Consider the following 23,767-nt stretch of genomic DNA (forward strand, 5'->3'; position numbering starts at 1 on the left):
CAAGAAGTAAAGTCCTGCAAGGATGCCTTGTTCTTTTTCTGGAAATCAAAGTGATGGTGAACGTCCCTTTGCCTATTGGGGGTCAAGGTAGCCCAGGACAGTTATGGGTAGTGTGAAACAGCCCTTTAACCACTAGATGTAAGAAACTTTGAATCGATTTGTCTTGTAAATGCTTCCACAGGCTGTTACCCATTATCTAACCCTTTGAAATGTCTTTAGACATGATGGGGTTGGTAAATCTCACACAGAATTCACTCTGGAAATTAAATATGCTGAATTTCTCTGGAATTATTTATTCTGTAAAGTCCTAGGACTGCTAGGGACCACATCTCTTTAATTTTGGTATTTTAAATTCTCGTTTTCTCTCTTTTGTCATCTCAGTGTATAGGACCATATTCTGTCACTGCATTTTGCAAAGAGAAGGGTTAGCTGTTAAGGTAACATAGTTTGCACCAAGTTTTCTGTATCACCTTTTTTACTTACATACATTTAATTTGATTGAAAAAAATACCCAATGCTTTGTGTATATGGTGCACAGTTCTAGATCTTTTAGGATAGAAGCTGAATAAGCCTTCCCTGTCCTGAGGAAGCTTACATTCCAGTGGAAGAATAAGAAAAATGCACACAAAGGATAAGGTTCGGAAAAGAGGTCTTCCAAGAAAAGACTTAGGGATAATCCAGGAAGACTTCTTGGAAACAGTAGCATAGGTATATGAGGAAATCTAGTCTACTTTTCAACCCTTATACCAAACTCTCTGGATTTAAATTTTTGATCTGCTACTTACTAGCTGCTGATCTGGGCTACCATTTTGTGACTCAGTTTTTTCATCTATAAAGTGAAGATAACGTCAGATCATACCTCACAGAGATGTGAGAATCAAATAAATTACTTGCTGCAGAAGGCTTCACGCAGGGCCTTTCCAATAGTTTGGGATGATGGGGAACCCAGGGAAAGGCTTTAAGTGGAAGGACAGATCAAGTCAGTGTATTAGATCATATTGGCTGCTGAGTGAGGATGGACTAGAGGGCAAAAGAATGGAGATCATGAAGGAGGAGATGGTTGCAGGAATTGAGGTGAAAGGGCCTGAGCTTGAGGCCTGGCATAGAGGATTGGTAGGAGTGGGCAAGTGTGAGTGATAGTACAGATGGGATCCAAGGATAGGGTATGGATGCTGGTCAGATGGGCCTAAGCCAGGGCGAGAAGGAAGAGATGTTATGAAAATTGACTTGGCAACTATCAGGGACAGGAATAGTTTGATGATATTCGTGCTTGAGGATTTTGTCATATAACCTTCCTGATGCTTATCAGCAGATTTCTTACATGGCCTAGGTATTCTGGAGTAAAGGGTTGTAGGAAGGGCACTCAGTTTGACTAGGGAAGAGAAAGCAGATTGCTTTGGGTCTTCATGTAACCCAGGATAATGCTGAGGGGCAGGATGTAGAAGACTACATCTGAGAGGGTAGGTAGAAAGCTTTCCTGGGCTAGAGTGAATGTGAAGTCTGTTACAAAAGCTTAGGTGGTGGTGTCCAGAGAATGTGGTGGTTATAAACTGAATTCAAAAGTTTCCCATTTATTCATATACTGACTTCCACATCAATTGGACCTCCAAAATAGTTTAGAGGGCTTTTAGAGTAACCACTTCAGAGTTTAATAACAGAGAAAGAAAGTGGATAGTGTAGCAAGATAGGGAAAGATCGTTTTCTTTGAGACTTGAAAAGCACTACAGAGGAGATGACAAAGCACATGTTTACAGACTGATTTTCTGGTGCCGCTTCATGTATAATGTAAGAAGCTTACAACAGTAGGTTTCTATTTTCCACCTTCTTGTTCTTTGTGCTATTATTGTCACAGGTTTTACTTCAGTATATATTATAAACTCTAAAGTATTTTGCTTTTACATCAATTATCTTTTAAAGAAATTAAAAAAGAGAAACATTATTTTATATTTATGAACATAATATATTCTTGCCAGTGCTTTTCATTCCTTTGTGTAGATCTGAGATTCCACCTGGAATCATTTTCCTTCTACCTGAAGTACTTCCTTTAACATTTCTATTAATGCTGGTGTGCTTGCAGTGACTTCTTTCAGCTTTTGTTCACCTGAAAATATCTTTATCTTTAGTTTTCTAAAAGGGTGTATTTTTGCTGGATGTGGGATTCTAGGTTGATTTTCCAGTCCCACTGTAAGCACTTTAAAGATGCTCCATTGTTCTTTGGTTTGAGTTGTTCTGATGGGAAGCCAGACAGAAAACGTCATTTTTCCCCCTGTATTAAATGTATCTTTTATTTCTGTATGCTTTTAAGATTTCTCTTTAAAATTGGTTTTTGGCAATTTGTTTTAGTTTTTCTTTGTGTTTATTTCATTGAGTTCACCAATATTCTTAAATATATGAGTTTATATTTTTCATCCAGTATGGCAAAAAAATTAGTAATATTTTTCCAAAAATTTTTTTTTGCCTCGCTCTTCTGGGAATCTACTTACTTATATTTTAGATTGCCCGATACCAGCCCACACTGAGAGAGACTCTGCTTATTTTCCTCTACTCTGGTTGGATAGCGCTCAAATGTCTTTTCCCTGTACATGACCTGTGGTTGTTATTTAGTTTTGTATTCATAGCATTTATTCTCTCCCTGGTAGTTGATCTTTGACTGGTCTTGTAGAATGTCACTTTGCATAGGCACAGCTTAGCAATCAGCTAAAGATTCAAGACGACATGTATGCAGATTTTTGAAACTCTTTTTCCCTCATCACTCCCTTCTTTTTGGTACTCTGCTCCACAACTTGTAAACATCTTGGCCTTCTGAACTCTTATGTCTGTCTCCTAAAACTTAATGAGACCACACTATCCTGCTTGAGAACTTTCTCCCTCAATCATAGTCTGGAAGTGCCCTCAGGGAGAAATCTGGGATTATTGCAGGGCTCTTCTCATTTTGCTCTTATCTCAGAGATCACAGGCATGCTCTTCCTTCCTTCCAGTGTCTTAGAACAGGCATTTCCTATAATTTGTCCAGTTTCCTAGTTGTTCATGGCACTATTCAAAGTGCTGGGATTACAGGCATGAACCACCACACCCGTTCAGTTTACTAATTTTGTTTGCTAATTTGTTTACTATTTTTTGTTTACCTTTATTCCTAATAGACATTTAAGAATAAATGCTTTGGTACTGCTTTAGCTGCATTTTACTTTAATATGTTTTTAATATGTGGTATACTTGTAATAGTTTAGTTCTGAATATTTTCTACTTTTCAGAGGTATTTAGGAAGTTTTGTTATTTTTGAATGTTCAAATCAATGAGGTTTTGTATTGTCTTTTTATTCTTGATTTCTAATTTAATTGCATTTGGGCCAGAAAACATGACCTATATGATAGTATCCTTTGTTGTTTCTTGATCTTTTTTATGGCTTAGAATGGCTTAGCTGTTTTTTGTGCTCTTAAATTTCACTATGATGTTTCTAGATATGGTTTTATTTTAATTTATCCATATTGGGTCACATTTTCCATTCTGGAAAATTTAAAGTGATCTCCTTACTGTCCATCTCCCCTTGCTATTATGTCCATCTGGAACCCCTCTTAGATTTATATTGTGCCTTCCAACTTAGTCCTTCATGTCTCATAACCTCTTGTTTCATATTTTCCATCCTATTTTCTCTTACGGCATGGTAAATTTCCTCATAGCTTTATCTCATTTACTAATTTCCTCATCTGGTGTTTCTAATACATTGTTCAACCCATCTTTTAAAAATTAATTTCATTGGATATATCTATTTATATAATTTCAGATTCATCTTTTTCCACATTTATTTGAAGTTCTTGGGGGTTTTATACTGCCAGGGTATGATGGATTTTTTGGGACTGATTATTTCCTTTTGTATTTTCTGATTTTGAATGGTGAGCTCATCTTCAGCAGTGCCTTATCTGTGGAAAATCTGTGGAATCTGTCTTTAGAGAGTATCTCTTCAGAAAGGGTTTATCTTTGCTTTTTCTGGAACCTCAAAGTTGATTCACTATGGTGGTGTCTTTTCTCCTTCACCTAGAGAACATGCTGAGACAGGCAAGCTTCCTGTTTTCTTCTTTTGTTGGTGGGAGGATTTTTGTTTTCAATGTAATGTTAGCCTTTGGGGGTCCTGGCTACATGTAGGGAGACATGGTGAGTTTAGTTCCACTTCCCTGTTCAGATGATTTTTTATGCAGTATATATTTTTTCTGTGTAATGTTAGCCTCTGGAAGTTCTGGCTATACACAGGGAGAGGTGGTGAGTTTTAGTTTCACTTCCCTGTTCGGGTTATTTTTTATCTAAGAGAGCATTAATGCCAAGCACAGGTTCATGTTTTGTGCTCAGTACCTTTCCAGTGTTTGACTCCCTGAGCTTTCCCTTACTTAGAGAACATTTAAAGGATGTTTGCTATATTTTATATCACTTTTTGGTGACACATATGCATTGAGATGCCATTGACATCTACCTTGAGGCTTTGGCCTTGAGGTGATGTGTGAGTCTAATTGTACAACTCAAAGCAGAGGACTTTGGTGATTTCAGGGCCATTGTTTCATATGCCAAGGATTTCTGTGAACATCAACAATAATGCAGATTTTCCCTTTTGTGGCATGGGCATGAAGCTTTCAAACTGCATCTGTCTTCATTTCCTTAAATTTTCTCAAAGTTAGTGAAAGTTAAATAAATTTAAGGACATACAATTAAACCTACAAATATTTGTTTCTTCGGATTAAGTGATATAACCACAGAATGCTTTTGTAACTTTTACAAATATATTCTTCGTTTATAATGTTATTGTCAAAAATATTCATTGGGGGTTGTACAACAAAGCAAGTCTTCAACATCTACATAACATACAAAAGTGTTATTGGTGCTTAATGAAATTCTGTCTTTTTTTTTTTTAATTCAACAACAGAAATTTATTTTCTTACAGTTCTGGAGGCTAGGCAGCTATGTTCAAGGTTCCAGATGATTCACTTCCTGGCTTGTAGAAGTCTTTCTTGTTTCCATGTCTTTGTATGTCATCATATGGCTTTTCTTACTATATGTGTGTGTTGGAGTGGGGAAATATCACTCTTTGATATTTCCTTTTAAAAAGACACTAATCCTGTCAAATCAGTATCCACCCTTATGACTTCACTTAGTCTTACTTTACATCTTTAGGGGTCTCATTTTTAAATACAGTTTCATTGGGAGTTAGGCCTTCAACACATGAATTTTGAGGAAACACAAACCTTCAGTTCATAACAACCACCTTATGTTCTAAAAATCTAACAGGTCCTTGTAATGACTGTAAACGAAGTAGGCATTCCTTGAGGGAAAAGTGTTATGCAATTGAGAATTTTGATTAGTCTTATTGCTTTACTGTGATTCACCATATATTGATTTCTTAGTAAAATGTTGATTCACTTTGTTTTCAGGAGTCTTCCTTGTACCACTGATTAATGAACAAAGATGAGTGAGGAAAAGAGAAAAGGTATGCATTAATAACTGACTGACATTTCTCTCAAAGCCCTCTCCCTTGTCCTCTGTTCCCATTTCACATCTAGCAACATCCTGCTTCCTCAAGGAAGCCTAACTCACTCAGAGAAATATGAACAGACACTTTTCAAAAGAAGACATTTATGAGGCCAACAAAAATATTAAAAAATGCTCATCATCACTGGTCGTTAAAGAAATGCAAATCAAAACCACATGGAAATATCATCTCACACCAGTTAGGATGGCAATCATTAAAAAATCAGGAGACAAACACCACATGTTCTCACTCATAAGTGGGTGTTGAACAATGAGAACACATGGACACAGGGAGAGGAGCATCACACACTGGGGTCTGTGGTGGGGAACTGGGGGGGGGACAGTGGGGAGTGGGGAGTTGGGGAGGGATAACATGGGGAGAAATGTCAGATATAGGTGAGAGGAGGAAGACAGCAAACTACATTGCCATGTATGTGCCTATGCAACAATCTTCCATGTTCTTCACATGTACCCCAAAACCTAAAATGCAATAAAATATATTTTTAAAAAATCAGGAGACAAACAGATGCTGGAGAGGATGTGGAGAAATAGGAACACTTTTATATTGCTGCTGGGAGTATAAATTAGTTCAACCATTGTGGAAGAGAGTGTGGCAGTTCTTCAAGGATCTAGAAACAGGAATTCCATTTAACCCAGCAATCCCATTACTGGGTATATACCAAAAGGATTATAAATCATTCTGTTATAAAGACACATGCAGACATATGTTCATTGTGGCATTGTTTACAATAGCAAAGACCTGGGACAAACCCAAATGCCCATCAATGATAGACTGGACAAAGAAAATGTGGCAGATAAACACCATGGAATACTATGCAGCCATAAAAAAGGATGAGTTTATGTCCTTTGTAGGGACATGGGTGAATCTGGAAACCATCATTCTTAGCAAACTGATACAAGAACAGAAAACCAAACACCACATGTTCTCACTCATAGGCGGGTATAGAACACATGGACACAGGGAGGGGAGCATCATACACTGGGGTCTGTTGTGGGGGTAGGGGAGGGACAGCAGGAGTGGGGAGGTGGGGAGGGATAACATGGGGAGAAATGCCAGATACAGGTGACGGGGGAATGGAGGCAGCAAATCACCTTGCCATGTATGTACCTATGCAACAATCCTACATGATCTGCATATGTACCCCAGAACCTAAAGTACAATAAAAAAGTGTGGTTTCTCCAGTGGTTTTCTTCATAACCGGCAGCCCAACTCTATAATACTTAGCACATTACCTATTTACCTAACAGCCTTCTTTCTCAAACTGTGTCTTTCATGCCTTGCACAGTGCCTGCCTAGAGCTAATTCTAAATAAATGGTTATCAAATAACTGACAAGTATACAATCCCTGATATGTTTTGAGCCTTGGCTTGCCTACAGCTTAAATTTGCTTATGTTTGAGAAGATATATTAACTTATTTTTTCATATCGGACTTCTAAAATAAATTTAAGTTGCACTGATCAGAAAGCTTTTGTCAAAAGTTTTCAGTATGCTCTGTGGTTTTTAAAAGTTAAAAAAACTCAATTAACATTTTACTGTTCAGTCTTCTGAAAAGCATCATTGGCTTTTCAGAGCCTCTTGAGTAATTATAGACCATTTAGAAATAATTTTATTTTATCAGAAATACTCTTGTTAAAACAGGTAATAATATGCGGTGAAACAAAGACCCAGCATTAAATTCAAATTAATTTGGACTTACTTTATGTAATTCTTAGGCCACTGTGCCAGTTACTGTGCTGGGTTTTGTTCTGGAAGAGACGAAGCGACAGATATGGTCCCTACCCTCAAGGGCCCCAGGCAAAGGGAGATGAAGTTGGCTTTCATTTCCTTATTTTAATAATGATTATTATTGTTGCTCTATGGGTAATCAAGGGACTGGATTTTTGCTCAAATATTGACACTAACTTCTCCCTTTCTCTCTTCTCACCTTCTATTGTTCCATCATCTGAATTCCCTGCCTGACCCTTGCCATTAGTAAGGCTGATGGGTTTTCTTTTTCTCATTTAGGGATAAATCTGATGAATCCCAAAAGTCAAAGAAGTTCCAATTGGATGCTATCTTGACAAGACTGTGCACAATACTGCAAACTCATGGCTATCCTGTAAAAGGAGGCAAATATAAAACATCACAAGGCACTGCTACCCTTTTACAGAAGGGAAAAGGTTTGATTTGTTCAGCCTGTGCCATCCGTATAGATTTTCAATTAGCCACATTGGAAATTAGCTGTGAGTGGGGCAACTTGGTCTCTCACTTTATTTCAGTCATTTTCTGGGAGGAATTAATTATTAGAGGAACTCTTGAAGTACCTTCTAATACACATATAGTTTGTTTCTTTCCATTCACAAGTTCGTATATAGTTGAGACTTAAAACGTAATTGAGATTTATGCAAAAGTGGACCAAGGAAATGAAAATTAATAGAAGCATATGTGGGAAATAATGCAGATTTCTGTATCTTAAGCACTTAAAGGCATGTGTAAATATTGCTGAGGGAAACATGGCCCCGAGGTTGTAAAATATTACCTGTAATATTTTAAGGTTTAACTTAGCAGGTTTAACTCAACACATCTGAGTGGATCATTCCCGTAAATACATAAATAAGCTGTAATAATCTCTTACCTTAAATTTTTTGACCCCATGATACCTCTGGGTATTACCCTATTTCTGTGCCCTCCTTCACAGAAAAACTTTCTGAAATGATTTTATAGGCCCTGTCTCCACTGGCTCACATCCCATTCTTTCTTCAACCCACCTCACTGAGGCTTTAGCTCCTACCATTCTAATACAAGTACTTTTGTCAGGATACCAGTAACCTTCACATTGCTGAATTATTTGGTCCTTTGACTGTACTCATCTTTCTTTTTTTCTATAGTGAAGTATTTACCTCTTCATTTTAATCAAGTGATTAGAAAATACATGAACAAATAATACATGGGGCAGATAAGTGTGGTGAAAAGAGAGTTGGTTTGGATGAGAGTTGAGAATTCTGGCCTCATTTTGAGTGAATTGGATAATTTTCCACACTTGTAGACTTTTCAGAAACGTTGGACATGTGACCACTCCCTGCTTTTTGAAACACTTTTCTCTCTGGGACAGCACAATCACCAGGTTTCTTTTCTGGTTCACTGGAGTATTAGTCCAATTTCATGCTGTTGATAAAGACATACCTGAGCCTGGCCAAATTACAAATAAAAAAGGTTTAATTGGACTTACAGTTCCATGTGGCTGGGGAAACCTCACAGTCATGATGGAAAGTGAGACACATCTTACATCGCAGCAGGCAAAACAGAGAATCAGAGCCGAGTGAAATGGGTTTCCCCTTATCAAACCATCAACTCTCATGAGGTTCATTCACTACCATGATAACAGTATGGGAGAAACTGCCCCCATGACTCAATTATCTCCCACCAGGCCCCTCCCTCAAACACGTGAGAATTATGGGAGTACAATTTAAGATGAAATTTGGGTGGGGACACAGAGCCAAACCTTATGAATTGGCCACTCCTTCTCTGTGTACTTTTACTTCTTCCTCCCCTTTCAACTTCTAAACATGGGTGTGCCATGGCTCAGTCCTTGGACTTTTTCCTCTTTTATATTTACACAGTACTCATTTTCCACGTTATCTCATCTATTCCTTTGATTTGAAGTGTTATGTAGATGTCAGTGACCTCCACTTTTAAAATTTATCTCCAGCCCTGAACTCCTTCTTGAGCTCCATACCTGAGAATCGCATTTATTATAAAATCATCAAAAGAGTTTTCTACATGATGTCTTCGCTTGGATATTAAACAGAGAGGTTAACATGGCCATAAAGGAACTCTTGATCCTCCTCCACTGGATTGCCTGTCTCATCCGCACTTCTGGTTCTCTTCATATCAATAACTGGCAACCACCAGTTACTCTCCCAGCTGCACAAGCACAAAGTCTAGAAATCATTCTTGTTTCCTCCACTTCGTTTACCATCTTATCCAATTCCTCTGAATTTTTTTTAGCTTCTACATCTGCAATATGTTTCATATCTCTACATTTTTCACCATTTGTGTAGCCTTGATATACCACCCAAATCCAGGCCACCATCATCTCTTACTTTTTTTCTTTTTCTTTTTTAAATTGACCAATAAAAATGGTGTGGATTTATGGCATAGAACATGGTGTTTTGATATATGTATACATTGTAGAGTGGCTAAATCAGCTAATTGACATATCTATTATCTCACATACTTACCTTTTTCTGATAAGACCACATAAAATCTACTCTTTTAGCAATTCTCAAGTGTAAAATATACTGTTATTTGCTATAGTAACCATGACGTGGAATAGAGATCTTGAACTTATTCTAACTGAAATTTTGTGTTCTTTGTCCAGCATCTCCCCATTCCCTCATCTCTTACTTTTGATGAAGGTTCATAGCTAGATTCTGCTTCTACCTTTGCTCCCCACTTTATTCTGTTTGCAACAGATAGTCGTAGGGATCTTGTAAAAACCTACCATGTCACTCTCCTGCTTAAAAGCACTTCATGGGCTGGGCTCAGTGGCTCACGCCTGTAATCCCAGCACTTTAGGAGGACAAGATGGGTGGATCACCTGAGGTCAGGAGTTCAAGACCAACCTGGCTAACATGGTGAAACCCCGTCTCTACTAAAAATACTAAAAATTAGCTGGGTGTGGTGGCAGGCACCTGTAGTCCCAGCTACTCGGGAGGCTGAGACAGGAGAATGGCTTGAACCCAGGAGCCGGAGGTTGCAGTGAGCTGAGGTTGTGCCACTGCACTCCAGCCTGGGAGACAGAGCCAGACTCTGTCTCAAAATAATAATAATTAAAAGCACTTCATGTTTCACTCTGAATAAAATATCAGTTTCTTGCCATATACCCTACATGATCTGGCCCTTCTTATCTCTCAGGCTTCATTTCTTACTACTTTACTCCCTGGTCATCCCACTGCAGCCACTCCGGGATCCTTTCTTCTCTTTGAATAGGGAAAATTATTTTCTGCTTCATGTTGCACTTACTGCTTCATCTCCCTGAGATGGTTTGGTCCCATGTCTTTACATGGTTGCTTTCTTGTCAATCAAATCTGACAAACAGCTCAGATGTTACTTTCCTAGTAAGGCTTTTCTTGGTCACTCGTTCTTACCAATTATTGTACGTGCAGATATCTGAAACTGTCTATGTGTTGATTATCTGTTCACACCACTCCATCAGTCTGTAAGATACAAAAGAACAGTCACCTTGTTTTTCTTGTTTATACTGTATCCTGAACCTCTAAAGCCGAATATGACCCATAGCAGGAGCTCTGTAAACATTTGTTAAATAAATGAATAAAAGAGGCCCAGTTTAACAACAAGCACTGAATCCCTGATATGACTTAAGTACCATGTCAGATATTGGGGACATGATGAAGAATTTGTATGATACACACTATAGAGGGTAAACAAAAACAAGTTCGTGGGTAATAGTAAAGTAGAAAAGTCCTTTGTGGTTTATTTATAAAATACACTGGTTATTCTTTCTTGGCAATATATGGACCCCCCATTGTTTTATTTCTTTGAATGAAGTATAGGAGATGAAAGTTATTAAATGGAACTGGAAAGCAATGGATAAATTTCTTCAGAAATTGACTATGGAAGAGTGTCATGGGTTGTTTCCTGAATTTAAAGAGCTGTGCCTAGAATTGAGTCTCCAAACTGGGACAGTGGTCAGGATCACTGATCTTGAAGCATTTATGCAGTTGGCATGGTTTACTTTTCATGTTACTCCTATTTCACACCCAGTTACATACCCTATTTTTTAAATTGTACTTTAAGGTCTGGGGTACATGTGCAGAACTTGCAGGATTGTTGCACAGATACATACATGCCATGGTGGTTTGCTTCTTCCATCCTCCCGTCACCTACGTCAGGCATTTCTCCCAATGTTATCCCTCTCCAACCTCCCCACTCCCAGCTATCCCTCCCCATCCCTCCACACCCCAACACACTCCATTGTGTGATGCTCCCCTCCCTGTGTCCATGTGTTCTCATTGTTCAACACCCACCTGTGAGTGAGAACATGCAGTTCCACACCCTATTTTGATTCCCTCATCAGTGAGGGCTCTAAAGCTCTCCTTATTCATGGCCTCCCTCTTACCCAACTCTACTCTTAGAAAAGGGTCAAAGACTCATGCCTGTCAAGAAAGCAATAGCCACTGTCAAAATTATCCTTGTCATAGGATTTAACACTTTTAATGGAGATCAAAGTTGTATGAGATGGGTTTCATTTTTCTGCAAAAAGAAGGAACTAATGTTTATTGACATGAAGCGTTAAAATAACTTGAGATTGGAGGGCTGTGTTAGTGAAATCCCTTTGCTAGTGAAATTAGTGGAGTAGGTGGAGTTGAGGAGGTAGAGAGGGGCACATGTTGACAGCAAAGACGATGCACAGCAGCAGAAACACTTCCCATTGGGGAAACCAGAAAACCTTGAAGAATGTGATAGGACAGATGGGGAGGGGTCAGTACCAGTAGCTTTGAAAAGTTAAAAGATAAGGCTTGAAGATATTCTATTCAAGGGCCTTGCTTAAAGCTTAAATAGGTTAAAGTAAACAGTGAAGTTCCATAATTTAGTCAAGATTAGGGAAGGGCTTTGGGGGTCTGGATTTGCTTAGAGCCCTCAACTTACCTGGCAGATTATGGATACTGGGTTTTGGTAGAACTTGAGAACAAAAAAAGAACTAGAAATTGAAAAATCATAAAATTTTTGGACAGGTCATAATGTGTGTGGCAGAAATTGAATTGGATGATCTTCAAAGTCTTTTTCAATTCCAAACACTTCTGTTTTTATGATCATTTATATATAATTAGTTAGTCAACATCAGATCCTTCATTAGCACTCAGCATTTGCTCGAGTCTTTTCTAAAAATTAAGTATAACTTTGAAAAACCTAATACCCATAGCTAATTATTTTAATATGACACTGTTCTGTCCTTTCTTCTTTTTTTCTATAAAGATAAAGTCAATCCAGAAAGCTCTCAAAAGAAATCATTTGATACCTATGATGACTCCAACCAAATGATGCTTCAGGTAAGAGGGCTTTTGTTCTTTGATTACTTCATATGTTGAATTCATATAATAGACGACAAAGAATAGTGTTTGTCAAAGTGTGATTAGGAGATCATATGCATCAGAATCACCCAGGGAACTTGATAAAAATACAGATTACTGGGCCCTAACTTAAATCGTCTGAATCAGAATCTCAAACCTGTGAGGGCCAGGAGTTTGTATTTCTCTCAGGCTCCCCAGATGCTGCTTATGCCAACTGAGTTTTGAGAACCACTGATTTTGAGTTACAACAAACAAGTCTCTGCATAGGTTAGTGGCAAGTTAAGTGGTTGTCTAGTAGACCCATTCAACATAGACTGCTGTACTCTAATGAATTAGCCTTTAGGTAGTTTTCTCCCCCTCAAGAATGTAAGGCGTTTATAGTTCCTATCTCCAAGAGAACCAGTTAGTTTCACGAGCCACAAGCACCCCGAACGACCACAGTCCTTTGAGGCGGACAGATAAGGATACAGATTTTGCTTTTATTACTTACTTGCTGTGTGTCTTGACTGAGTTATCATCTCTGAGCCTTGATTTCTTTCTCTATCTAAAATGGGTAAAAAATTTTATCTTTATCTCACTGAGATTATGTGAGAATAAAATAAAGTAAACATGTATGAAAATTTATAGTACACTGTTTGATACACATTAGATGCCCAGAAATTATAAGTCCAGTCCCTTTTTCCCTTTGGTACTGGCTGACCACCCAGCACTATGACCATTAGTGGTCATAATGGGGTTTGAGAAAGGCATTGTGTGAGTGAATCTTTTCAAACCTATCCCAATGTTAGAGGCAAAATTCTACTAACTGAATGAGTGGAGCCATATTTTAATACTCTACTTCATCTTTCTTCCTTTCAAGCAACAGGCTCTCACTTTTTTTTTTTTTTGAGACAGGGTCTCACTCTGTCATCCAGGTTGGAGTGCAGTTGTATGATCATGGCTCACTGCAGCCTCAAACTCCGGGCCCCAAGCGATCCTCCCACCTCAGCCCCCGAAGTAGCTGGGACCAGAGGTGCACACTGCCATGCTCAGCTAATTATTTTTTTATTATTCTTTATAGAGATAAGATGTCACTATGTCACTCAGGCTGGTTTCCTGAGCTCCTGGGCTCAAGCAATCCATCTTGGCCTCCCAAAATACTGGGATTACAGGCATGAGCCACTGTACCTGGCCCTCTCTCAATTTTATTAGAAGTTTTGTTTTAGGGATCTTATACATAAATATTTGCTAAATAGAGGACTTAAAATGTGTTATGTGAAATCGTGTTACTAATTTTATGAAACCAGATGCTTATTTGAAATATTTTAGGAGCTAGACAAAGTATAAGTATCCCATACAGGGATAGTTATGTTCACAACTACGGAATATAAGACATTCAACTGAAAGGATCAGAATATCTTGGGTAATTCCCTCCTTTTCACTTTTTTCGCCTCCATTAGGCTTTACTAATTTCTCTGGAAAAGCCTGTTCCTTATTCATGAAGTCTTTTCTCATAAGCTATCTCAGTCTGGCTAATCAGAGCTGACTTTAAGCAGAGAGATGGAAACGTCAGGGAATCTGAAAAGAGAGACAATAGAGGCTCTTTGTCTTTACTTTCCAGTTTCATTACAGCTGTGGCCATTCTTTTGAAGCATGAAAGACAGTGGAGTTTGGAGAGCACGAGAGTGAAGTGGCTTTGTTCCTTATGGCTTGTATTTTAGAGCAATGACTTAGCTTTGGATGTTTCCTTCCTGTTTGCCATACTGTTGGTCAAATGTAACAGCCTCTTGACATCTGCCTAACAACCTACACAGTGATCTCATATAGAGTAGCTAATTTCATCCTCACAAGAAGCTTATGATTAACTTAATAATGATGTCAATCCCTCTTACTGTAGGAAAGAGGAGACCAAAGCTGGGAGAACTTGTGCCTTGCCCAAATCCAAGACTGTTGAGTAGCACAGCTGAGTAGTACACCATGTTTTCTCACCCACACACCAGCCCATAGGGGTCTGGACTAACTCAGAGCAAACCATCTCAGTAGAGAATGTGGTAATCAAAATGCCAAAAGCAAGCAGATATACAAAAAGTGAGTAGAGGAGCAGAGCGCTTTACCAGATCTGCCCAGACTCTTTTCTGAACCTATGTGTTTGGAAGTTCACTTCAGGCATGTGGCAGTTTTGGATGTCATCTTTTGATGTCTAATAGGAAATAGCAAACACCCAATTTTAAAAGCTTTTGCTTAAAATTGTATCTTACAAAAATGTATATAACATATATGAACAGTTTAAAACAAACTACAGGTAACACTGAGCTTAAGAAATAGAGCATTATCAGATCCTTTGAAACTCCTTTGCCATAATCTTCTTCTTCTACCCCACTTCTTTCCTACCATTTCCTGAATTCTGTGTTGATCTTCCTTTGCTTTGCTTTGTATTTTTAGGACATGTGTATGCATCTCTAAGTGATATGTTGTTTTCTTTTGCATTATGTTCACCTTTATATAAATGGAATTATACTGTATGTATTCTTCTCTGACTTGATATTTTTGCTCAACCTTTCTTTTTCGATTCATCCATGATGGTGCATGTAAATCTAGTGCATTCATTTTTACTTCTGTATTCTTGTTAGAACAAACTACACAATTACTTACCCATTCTACTGTTGATAGGCCCCTGAAATCTGTTTTAGCTCATGCTCCTTAGGAAGTAGAGGATGAAGCAAAACTGATATGCTAAGGTTTTAGTGGGATATGCAATCTCAGGATAGTGAGGGTGAGGGGAAAAGTAAGGCAAAGAAGAAGGGAATTGAAATACAGGGTGGTTTATTACGAAACTAGATACAGCTTCACAAGAACACACAGTGGGTTGTTCAGTCACTCTTAAACTATATAAAAGGCACCAAACCTTGGAATAGTCTGTATAGGAGAAGAAGGGAAAATATTGTGTCTACCACTTCCTTTCTATCTCCTGTCATTAGTCAAAAGTCACATGGATGTTTACATTCTGCCCTTTGGGTTATCTGGCTTTTCTGGAAACCCACTGTGGTACCCAGATCCCATGCCCTGAGGTGGATGAAGTTTACGGCTTTCATGAATCCGGTCACTTTGGATGGATACTGAAGCCCCCTCCTGCTGGTGCAGTTAGGAGACTAGACTGGGGCTGCAAAAGCAGAGCTAACATCCCTGGCTTGATTGAAGGTGGGATGGGGTATGAATCTTGAAGAGGCGCATGAACTGGGTTTGGTATAGCTGTAGGTTTTTATTACTGTGAGCAGTTCTGGTTTGAACATTTTTGTTCATATATCCTCTTCCATATAAGCAAGAGTGTTTCTAGGTGTCTATCTAGGAGTGAGATTGCTGGAGGGTGGGGTGGAGTGATAGGCTGGCTTCCCTCTACATGAAAGTGGCAAATTGCTTTTCAAGTGGCTGTGTTTCACTGTGTGTTTTACTATTCATTTCTATTCCCAGTAGTATGGATGAAAGTTCTTATTACTCCACATCATTGCTAATAATTTATTGTCTAATTTTTAAATTTTTGTCAATTAGGTGGGAATGGAATGGTGCCTTGTTTCGTTACAAATGACAATGAGCATGTTTCCACAAATTTTGAGGCCATTTGTGTTTCTTCTTCTGTAAGATGCTTGTTTCTAGCCTTTGCTCAGTTTCTTATGGTATTGTTCTTTCTAAGTATTCATATGTTGGAGATTTTTAAAATAGATTCTGGAAACAAATCACTTGCTAGTTATGTGTTGCAAATTTCTTGTGCTAGTTTGTAGCTTATCCTTTCACCATTTAAAATGACTTAACAAACAGAAATTATTAATTTTAAAGTAATCAAATTTACCAGTCAAAGGGTGTTTATTTTCTTGTTTAAGAAATCCTTACCTACCACAAGGTAATATATTACCTTATATTTTATTTTAAAAGCTTTAACATTTTATCTATTATATTTAATGTGTTTATACTCTTTGAGTTCATATGAAAGAGAAACATTACAAAGATAAGAGAATATTTTAAACTAATGATTCTGTTCCTCAATGGTGATGTGATTGATCATATTTTCTACTTTTTTCCAAGTCACTTTTTGTAATTTATGTTTTTCTAAGAATTGCTTTCAAATTTATTGCCATAAAGTTGTTCATAATTTTCTCTTTTGATCTTCATGTCTAAAGCTTCTGTAATGATATCCACTTTTCACTACTAATGATTCATATTACCAGAGATTTGTCAATTTTAATGTTCTTTTCAAAGAATTGACTTTTAACTTCCTTGATTCTCTCCATTGTGTCTTTAATTTTTTATTTTATTAATTTCTGCTTTTAGTTTTATTATTTACTTATTCTACTTTTTTGGGTTCATATTTTTGTTCTCTAACAATTTTAGATTATTTAATTCATTGATTTGTCACCAGTTTTCTTTTCTAATATGTACATTTAAGCAAACATTTCCAAGTGTTGTTTTAGCTGCATTTCACAGTTCTTGATAAGTAGTGTTTAAAAACTATTTTATTATAAATACTTTCTAATCTCCATAATAACGTATTATTTGTCCTGTTATTTATTGTGGTAAAATTTGTATAACATGAATTTATCACTTTAATCACTTTTAAATGTGGAGTTCAATGGCATTAAGTACATTCACATTTTGTGCAACCATCACCACCATCCATTTCCAGCTTTTAAAGCTTGCATAACTGAAACTGTGTACTCAAACAGTAACTCCTCATTCTCATTTTCTCCACGTTCTTGGTAGCCACCATTCTACTTCCTGCATCTATCAATCAATTTGGCTATCCTGGGAACTTAATATAAATGGAATCATACAGTAATGTCCTTTGGTGACGTGTTTCACTTAGCGTAATATCTTCATGTTTCATCCATGTCGTAGAGTGTGGCAAAATTCTCTTTCCTTTTAAGACTGAACAATATTTCATTGTTTGTTACACATTTTGGTTATCCATTCATCAGTTGGACATTTAGATTGTTTACACCTTTTGGCCATTATGAATAATGCTTCTGAGAGCATAGGTGTACACATATCTGTTTGAGCCCCTGCTTTCAGGATTTTTTTTTTTTGGTATATACCCAGAAGTGGAAATGCTGACTAACATGATAGTCCTGTGTTTAGTTATTTGAGAGACGGCTATAGAGTTTTCTATAGCAGCTTTGCCATTTTACACTATGACCAATAGTGCATAGGGGTTTCAATTTCTTCATATCCTATCCCAAAACTTTCTGTTTTGTTTTAATCATAGCCCATCCTAATGGGTTTGAGGATTTCATGACATTATCCAAATGTAGAATCCTGCTTGCAATTATTTGGGCTTCCTGAATATTAAGATTGGTGTATTTTATTACTTCTGGATAATTTTCGACCTATATCTCATTGAGTGTATCTTCTTATCTGATATATTACTTCCTTCTGGAACGCTGATCAAACATATGGTGGACTTTCTCATTCTCTTCTCGGTGAAATTAAATTATCTTATTTTCCATTTGTATGTCTTTTAGTGTTACATTCTGAGCCATTTCTTCAGCTCTTCCCAGTTCAAAAATTTTATTTCTGGCTGTGTTCTAACATACTATTTAATGTATACATTAAGTATCTAATTTTGATGGTAATATCATTTATAGATATTTTGTTTGATTATGTTTTAAATCTCATTAGTCAGTTTTGATCTCTTGTTTCTTCATATTTGTAGCGTCCTTTGTTATTTATTTAAGCCTATTAAGCATACTTATTTTGTATTCTGTATCTGATAATTTCAATATCTGTTATTTTTAAAATATGAGTCTGGATTTTATTATGTCTATTGCCTCTTGTTTGTAATGTTTCAACTCTTCTTGTGTTTTATTTTTTATTATAAGCTCATATTATTTGAAACTTTATCTGCCGGAATTCTTTGAACACTCATTTTAAAATAATTTTCTAGATGTGATTTTGATTTCCTTTTGTTAGACATATTGGGTCACTACCACATTAAACTAAATATTAGACTTTGATTGTTGAGGTCCACACAGGTAGTGTATGAATTTTACCTCCAAGTTTGTGTGAGGGTGGGCTGCTGTTTAGCACCTCTTAAAGTTGGCTATTTTCTCTTTTCTTACTCTTCCCAGGACTGAAGCTGAGGCAGCCATGCACATTCCCTGTCTCCTTTCATTCATTGGATAAGATTTTTCTGTTTCACCTGTTGAAGGTGTCACCCTTTTGGAGACCTGGCTTTATGTTGTAATCTTTGATTTCACCTCCTACCTTGTACAGGCCTCAGCTTTGCTTTTGTCCCCTAAACTTTAGGCCATTAGTGTTGGGAAGCTAGTCTTAAGGCAAATACAGGATCTGATATTCTCTGATGTCATAATTCTCACAATGTAGCCATTTTTGATACCAGATTATTTCCCTTACTTTACCAATAGCTTGGTTCTGTTTTGAAAAATAAGTTGTATTCATTATTTTATATATTCTCTACCAGGAGACATTTGTCTGGCTATTGAATCCATTATATAGCAGGGAAGTGATGGGCATATCCATATTCATAAGGAGATGACTAACCTAACCACAAAGAAAAGTGTCCTTAAAATATTTTTAACATTTTTGAAATTAAGTGTTCTAAAAGTAAAACAACCTACACACAGAAATGGATATTCTTGGCTTGTGTTAGAGAATTTCATGTTAATTGGGTGTATATTGAAATTTGTTTGTTCAAATGACACATCATTTGATAAACATTTCATGCTTAAGGTTAAGTAGATTCTGTGTAGGAGGCAGAATAATGGAATTTTAATTAAGTCTGTGCCTACTTTATTGACATTTAAGGACTGCAATACATTTTCAGTGTGCTATTATGATTATTATGCATTTAGAAATAAAGCTATCATTTTATTATTGTTCCACTATTTAATTACATTATTATTCTCCCATCATTAGTCATTAGATGGCTTTATGATTACACTGAGCACAGATGGAGTGATCATTTATGTGGATGAAAACATCTCTCCTCTTCTTGGACATATGCCAGTAAGTTCTTCCTACTTTTGGGAAAGTGGATCATTCTAGTTTGTTGTTTAGGGGTTTATTATTTATTTTCAGGAGCATAAAACTCATCACAGAAGATGTTTTCAACGTTGTCAAAACGTGCCCCTGTTTTATTGTCATTTCCATTGGTTTCAGAATACTATAGATTGAGTGTCTTTATAAACAACACAAATTTATATTTTACAGTTTTAGAATCTGAGAAGTCCAAGATCAAGGTGCCAACAGATTTGGTGTCTAGTGAAGGCCTACTCTCTGGTTCAGAGACATCTCTATTCTTACTATAACCTCACATGGTAGAAGAAGCAAGGGAGCTCTTTGGGGTCTTATTTATTTATTTATTTATTTATTTATTTATCGAGATGGAGTCTTGCTCTGTCACCCAGGCTGGAGTGCAGTGGTGCGATCTTGGCTCACTGCAACCTCCGCCTCCCGGGTTCAAGTGATTCTCCTGCCTCAGCATCCCGAGTAGCTGGGATTACAGGCACGCACCACCACATCTGGCTAATTTTTATGTTTTTAGTAGAGACGAAGTTTCACCATGTTGATCAGGCTGATCTCAAACTCCTGACCTCAAGTGATTTGCCCATCTTGGCCTCCCAAAGTTCTGGGATTACAGCCGTGAGCTACCATGCCCAGCCTAGAGGTCTCTTTTATAAGGACACTAATCCCATTAATCATCTCCAAAAGCTCCACCTCTTAATATAATACCATCACATTGAGAGTCAGATTATTTCAATATATAAAGTTTTGGTGGACATAAACATTTAGTCTGTAGCAAGGCCTTCATATTCCACTTATATATGTGTTTGAACAGGGGTTACCTATAATACATTTACCAACAACAGTCCTCCCAAACAAACTGTCTGCCATTGGCATGGTTGTGTTAACAAAAGGTTTTGGGAGAGGATATGAAGAAATTGAAACCCTATGCACTATTGGTGGTAGTGTAAAACAATCATATCTCTGTTGTTGTTTTACATATTCCTTATTCGACAGAGTTGTCTCAAGAACTTGACAAACCCTGATCCAGAGATCTATAGTACTCAAGTTTGGAATGTGGAAATTAATAGAAGCTAGGTTAGATTATCCTGTAGTTAGGTTGGAAGTGGATTAAAAACATTTCACTAGTTTAGCCAGGCCAGTTGGCATGTTCTGTAGCCTTTTTGGAAACTCACAGCCTTTATACCCTTTTAAAAAAACTTGCAGATGCTAGAATCAATCTCTTTTATTTCTAATTCTCTTTCATTCTTTAAAAAAACAGTTTACATTTCCAAATTCAGCTTATATTTGTAGGATACGAAAACAGCTGAGTAAAATGCAAATGGTAGAGATATTTATCGGATTGCACTTTAGTTTATTTAAATCACAGAAAGGCAATAATCTTTGAAAATCTATATTAAAAGAATGAATGTATGATTATGATCCATTACAGCTTAAATTTTATTATAATGAAGACCAGAAAACTACCCAAATTCTTGTGGCATCAGATATTGCATAAACCAAATTGGTCATTGACTGAGACTGGTGACTTTTTCTTATTATGCAAGGATTTTTTTTATAGTGATGCTGTTAGTTGAATGAATAAAGTGGTGACTGTTATCATCACCATCATGGTATTAAACTTTTATCCATCATCAAACTTTTATCCATGCCACCATATTTTCCCAATTGTTGATTTCATTCAGTTTTTTTTCCTTTGGAAAAACTCAGTCATTTGTAGTAGTAAGTTCTAGTCACTGCGCTCTGTTCTTAGTAGCCTGCCCTCCTACTCACCCTACTCCATCATTCCCCCCCCAAAATAAAATCAAATCTGGGGGTTTACATATATTTATTTTCTTTTGCAGTTACTCACTGTACTAATATTTGTGTGACAACTAATAGGTATTTACAAACTTTGCTTTTGAAAAACCACCTTAATTTTTTGATTGTATTTATCCTTGCTTCATTAGGCTGTAAGTACCTTGATCTCTCTGCCTTGTATAATAAGAAAAGCAAATGCTAAAAACTTAGAAAAGTAACATGAGGTTGATCATGCTTTCAGGTCTTTGGCCTTTTTGTAACTAAGGAACAGAGTCACTGGAACAGGTCCACTGTTTCAATTGGTGGTTAATTATAAGGCTTATTGTCATTATTCCTATCTCTAGACAACCAATAAGAAACTCATTACCACTAGTCACATCCAAGAGAATGTGAACTATCAAAAGATAGCTCACTTTGAAGTCTTTTAAGGGACAATCCTATCTACATTTTAAAACTAGTGAAAAAACTTATGAGACATAGCACTTTGTATCTTGTTATGGTATTACTTTATATTTTGCATCATAATTGATTGTGCATATTTAATCTGCCCTACTAGACTATGTGCTCATTGGAATTTGTTGTCAGTTTCAACTTATGTAACCCTTATAAAAACTAAGTATAAAATCTTATTCAATGAATAACTTCATGTAGAATGTCCAAAATATAGGAACTGGTCTAGTAGCAAATTTTCTGTTCCTGATGCAAATTGGACTTGTGGCAGCTATGGTGTAGTGGAAAGGACATAGGCATGGAATTGGATGGAGCTTTCATGTTAATTTCATTTCTGCATTTCTGAACTCTCAACAATTGGACGAGCCTTAATTTCTTGATAAATAAGACAAAGGGTAGTTCTTCCTTTTCCAGGGGATTAAGTGAGCTTGTATATGTGAACATACCTAGAACAGTGACTGGCATGGAGCAACATTTTATCATGTGTTAGATGAGTGAATGAATGAGTGGTCTCCACAGGGATAACCTAGTTTGGCATCTAGAGTCTATTTTATAACTAAACCAATGAAAGCATTTTTATTGAGAAAGTTAAATTTAGTAAAAAAAAAAATCTACATTTATTTTGGGAAGTCAGTATTTTACTGTGTGACTTTCACTGTCAACATATATTACCTGTTAATTTCATAATGTTTTGTTTGCCAGATTAAGGTAACATATCCATCCTTAATCACGCCAAGCTTGATTGAGACAGCATCCATCTGCTAATTTGAGCACTGAACAGTTCATAGGCTGGCTTCTACAAATAGGCCATGAAGATATATTTCAAAATATTTATTGTAGATTATGAATACTAATCAGTTAAAAAATCATTGCAATTTGTGATTCATCACACAAAGCCATTATTCAGCTACAAAGAATGCTTTATTACTTTGTTGCTATCACATTAAAAGCTCATTACTTCTGTATCTGATATTCAATCTATCCACACCTCACCATATTTCAACTACATGATACAGTATTATTCACTCATTCAACCAATACTTACTGAGTGCTTACTAGTGCCAAGCTCTGTTCTAGGTGTTGAGGATGTAGCAGCAAGAAAGTCAGACAAGGTCTCTGTTATAATGTAATTGACATTTTAATGGGGAAGGCAGATAATAAACATAACAAAAAAGGTAATAAGAGAATATCAAGGAATTGGTGCTATTTAAAATACTTTTGAGTAAAGACCTGCAGTAAGTGAGGGAGAAAGCCATTGCAAATATTTGGGAACGAGTGCTTCACATTGAATGAGGAGTTAGTTTAAGGGCTATGAGATGAGTATTTGCTTTCATTGTGTTTGTATGTGAATTAGGAGTTAGGTGTACCTGGAGTGCAGTGAGCAACAGAGAGAGAGAGTAAGAGCAGATAAGGTCAATAGCAGCAAGGAATCAGAACATAGAATGGTGAAAGCCCTTATAAAGACTTTGGCTTTTATTCAGAATGACTTGGATAACCAGTGGAAATTTTTGAGTAAGCAGAGGAATAGCATAATGTGACTTATGTTTTGAAAGGATCACACTGGGTGTTCTATAGAGAATGGAGTGGTGGCAGGGGCATGGCAAGAATAGATGCAGGGAGATCAGTTACAACTACTGCAGTAATCCAAACTGGAAATGCAACTTGAACCAGGTGGTGAAAAGTGGACTGAGTCTGTATGTGTTTTGAAAATTGATCCATTAGAGATTGCTGATGGATTGGATGTTGAATTTGAGAGATAAAAGGTAAGTCAAGGACAAGTAAATGGGTAAATGGTGGTTGCCATTACTGAAAACTGAGAGAAGAACATATTTTGTCAAAGAAAAGATCAGGAGTTCTTTTGGATATCTTAAAATTGAAATCCTATTAGACATCCAAGTT

The 23,767-nt window shown here is 36.9% G+C and overlaps 1 protein-coding gene across 3 annotated transcripts in view; it reads left to right on the forward strand.

Moving 5' to 3' along the window:
* PASD1 (PAS domain containing repressor 1) overlaps positions 1-23,767 on the forward strand; it is an 85,769-nt gene that overhangs the window by 22,172 nt on the left and 39,830 nt on the right. For all 3 annotated transcript variants that reach the window (XM_035288735.3, XM_035288736.3, XM_035288737.3), the window contains exons 2-4: positions 5,415-5,470; positions 12,513-12,586; positions 19,511-19,600. In XM_035288735.3, coding sequence (XP_035144626.1) covers positions 5,449-5,470; positions 12,513-12,586; positions 19,511-19,600 — 186 coding nt within the window. In that variant the 5' untranslated portion in view covers positions 5,415-5,448. The remainder of the gene's footprint in view (positions 1-5,414; positions 5,471-12,512; positions 12,587-19,510; positions 19,601-23,767) is intronic.

Source organism: Callithrix jacchus, chromosome X (assembly GCF_049354715.1).
Source record: "Callithrix jacchus isolate 240 chromosome X, calJac240_pri, whole genome shotgun sequence".
Lineage (NCBI taxonomy): Eukaryota > Metazoa > Chordata > Mammalia > Primates > Cebidae > Callithrix > Callithrix jacchus.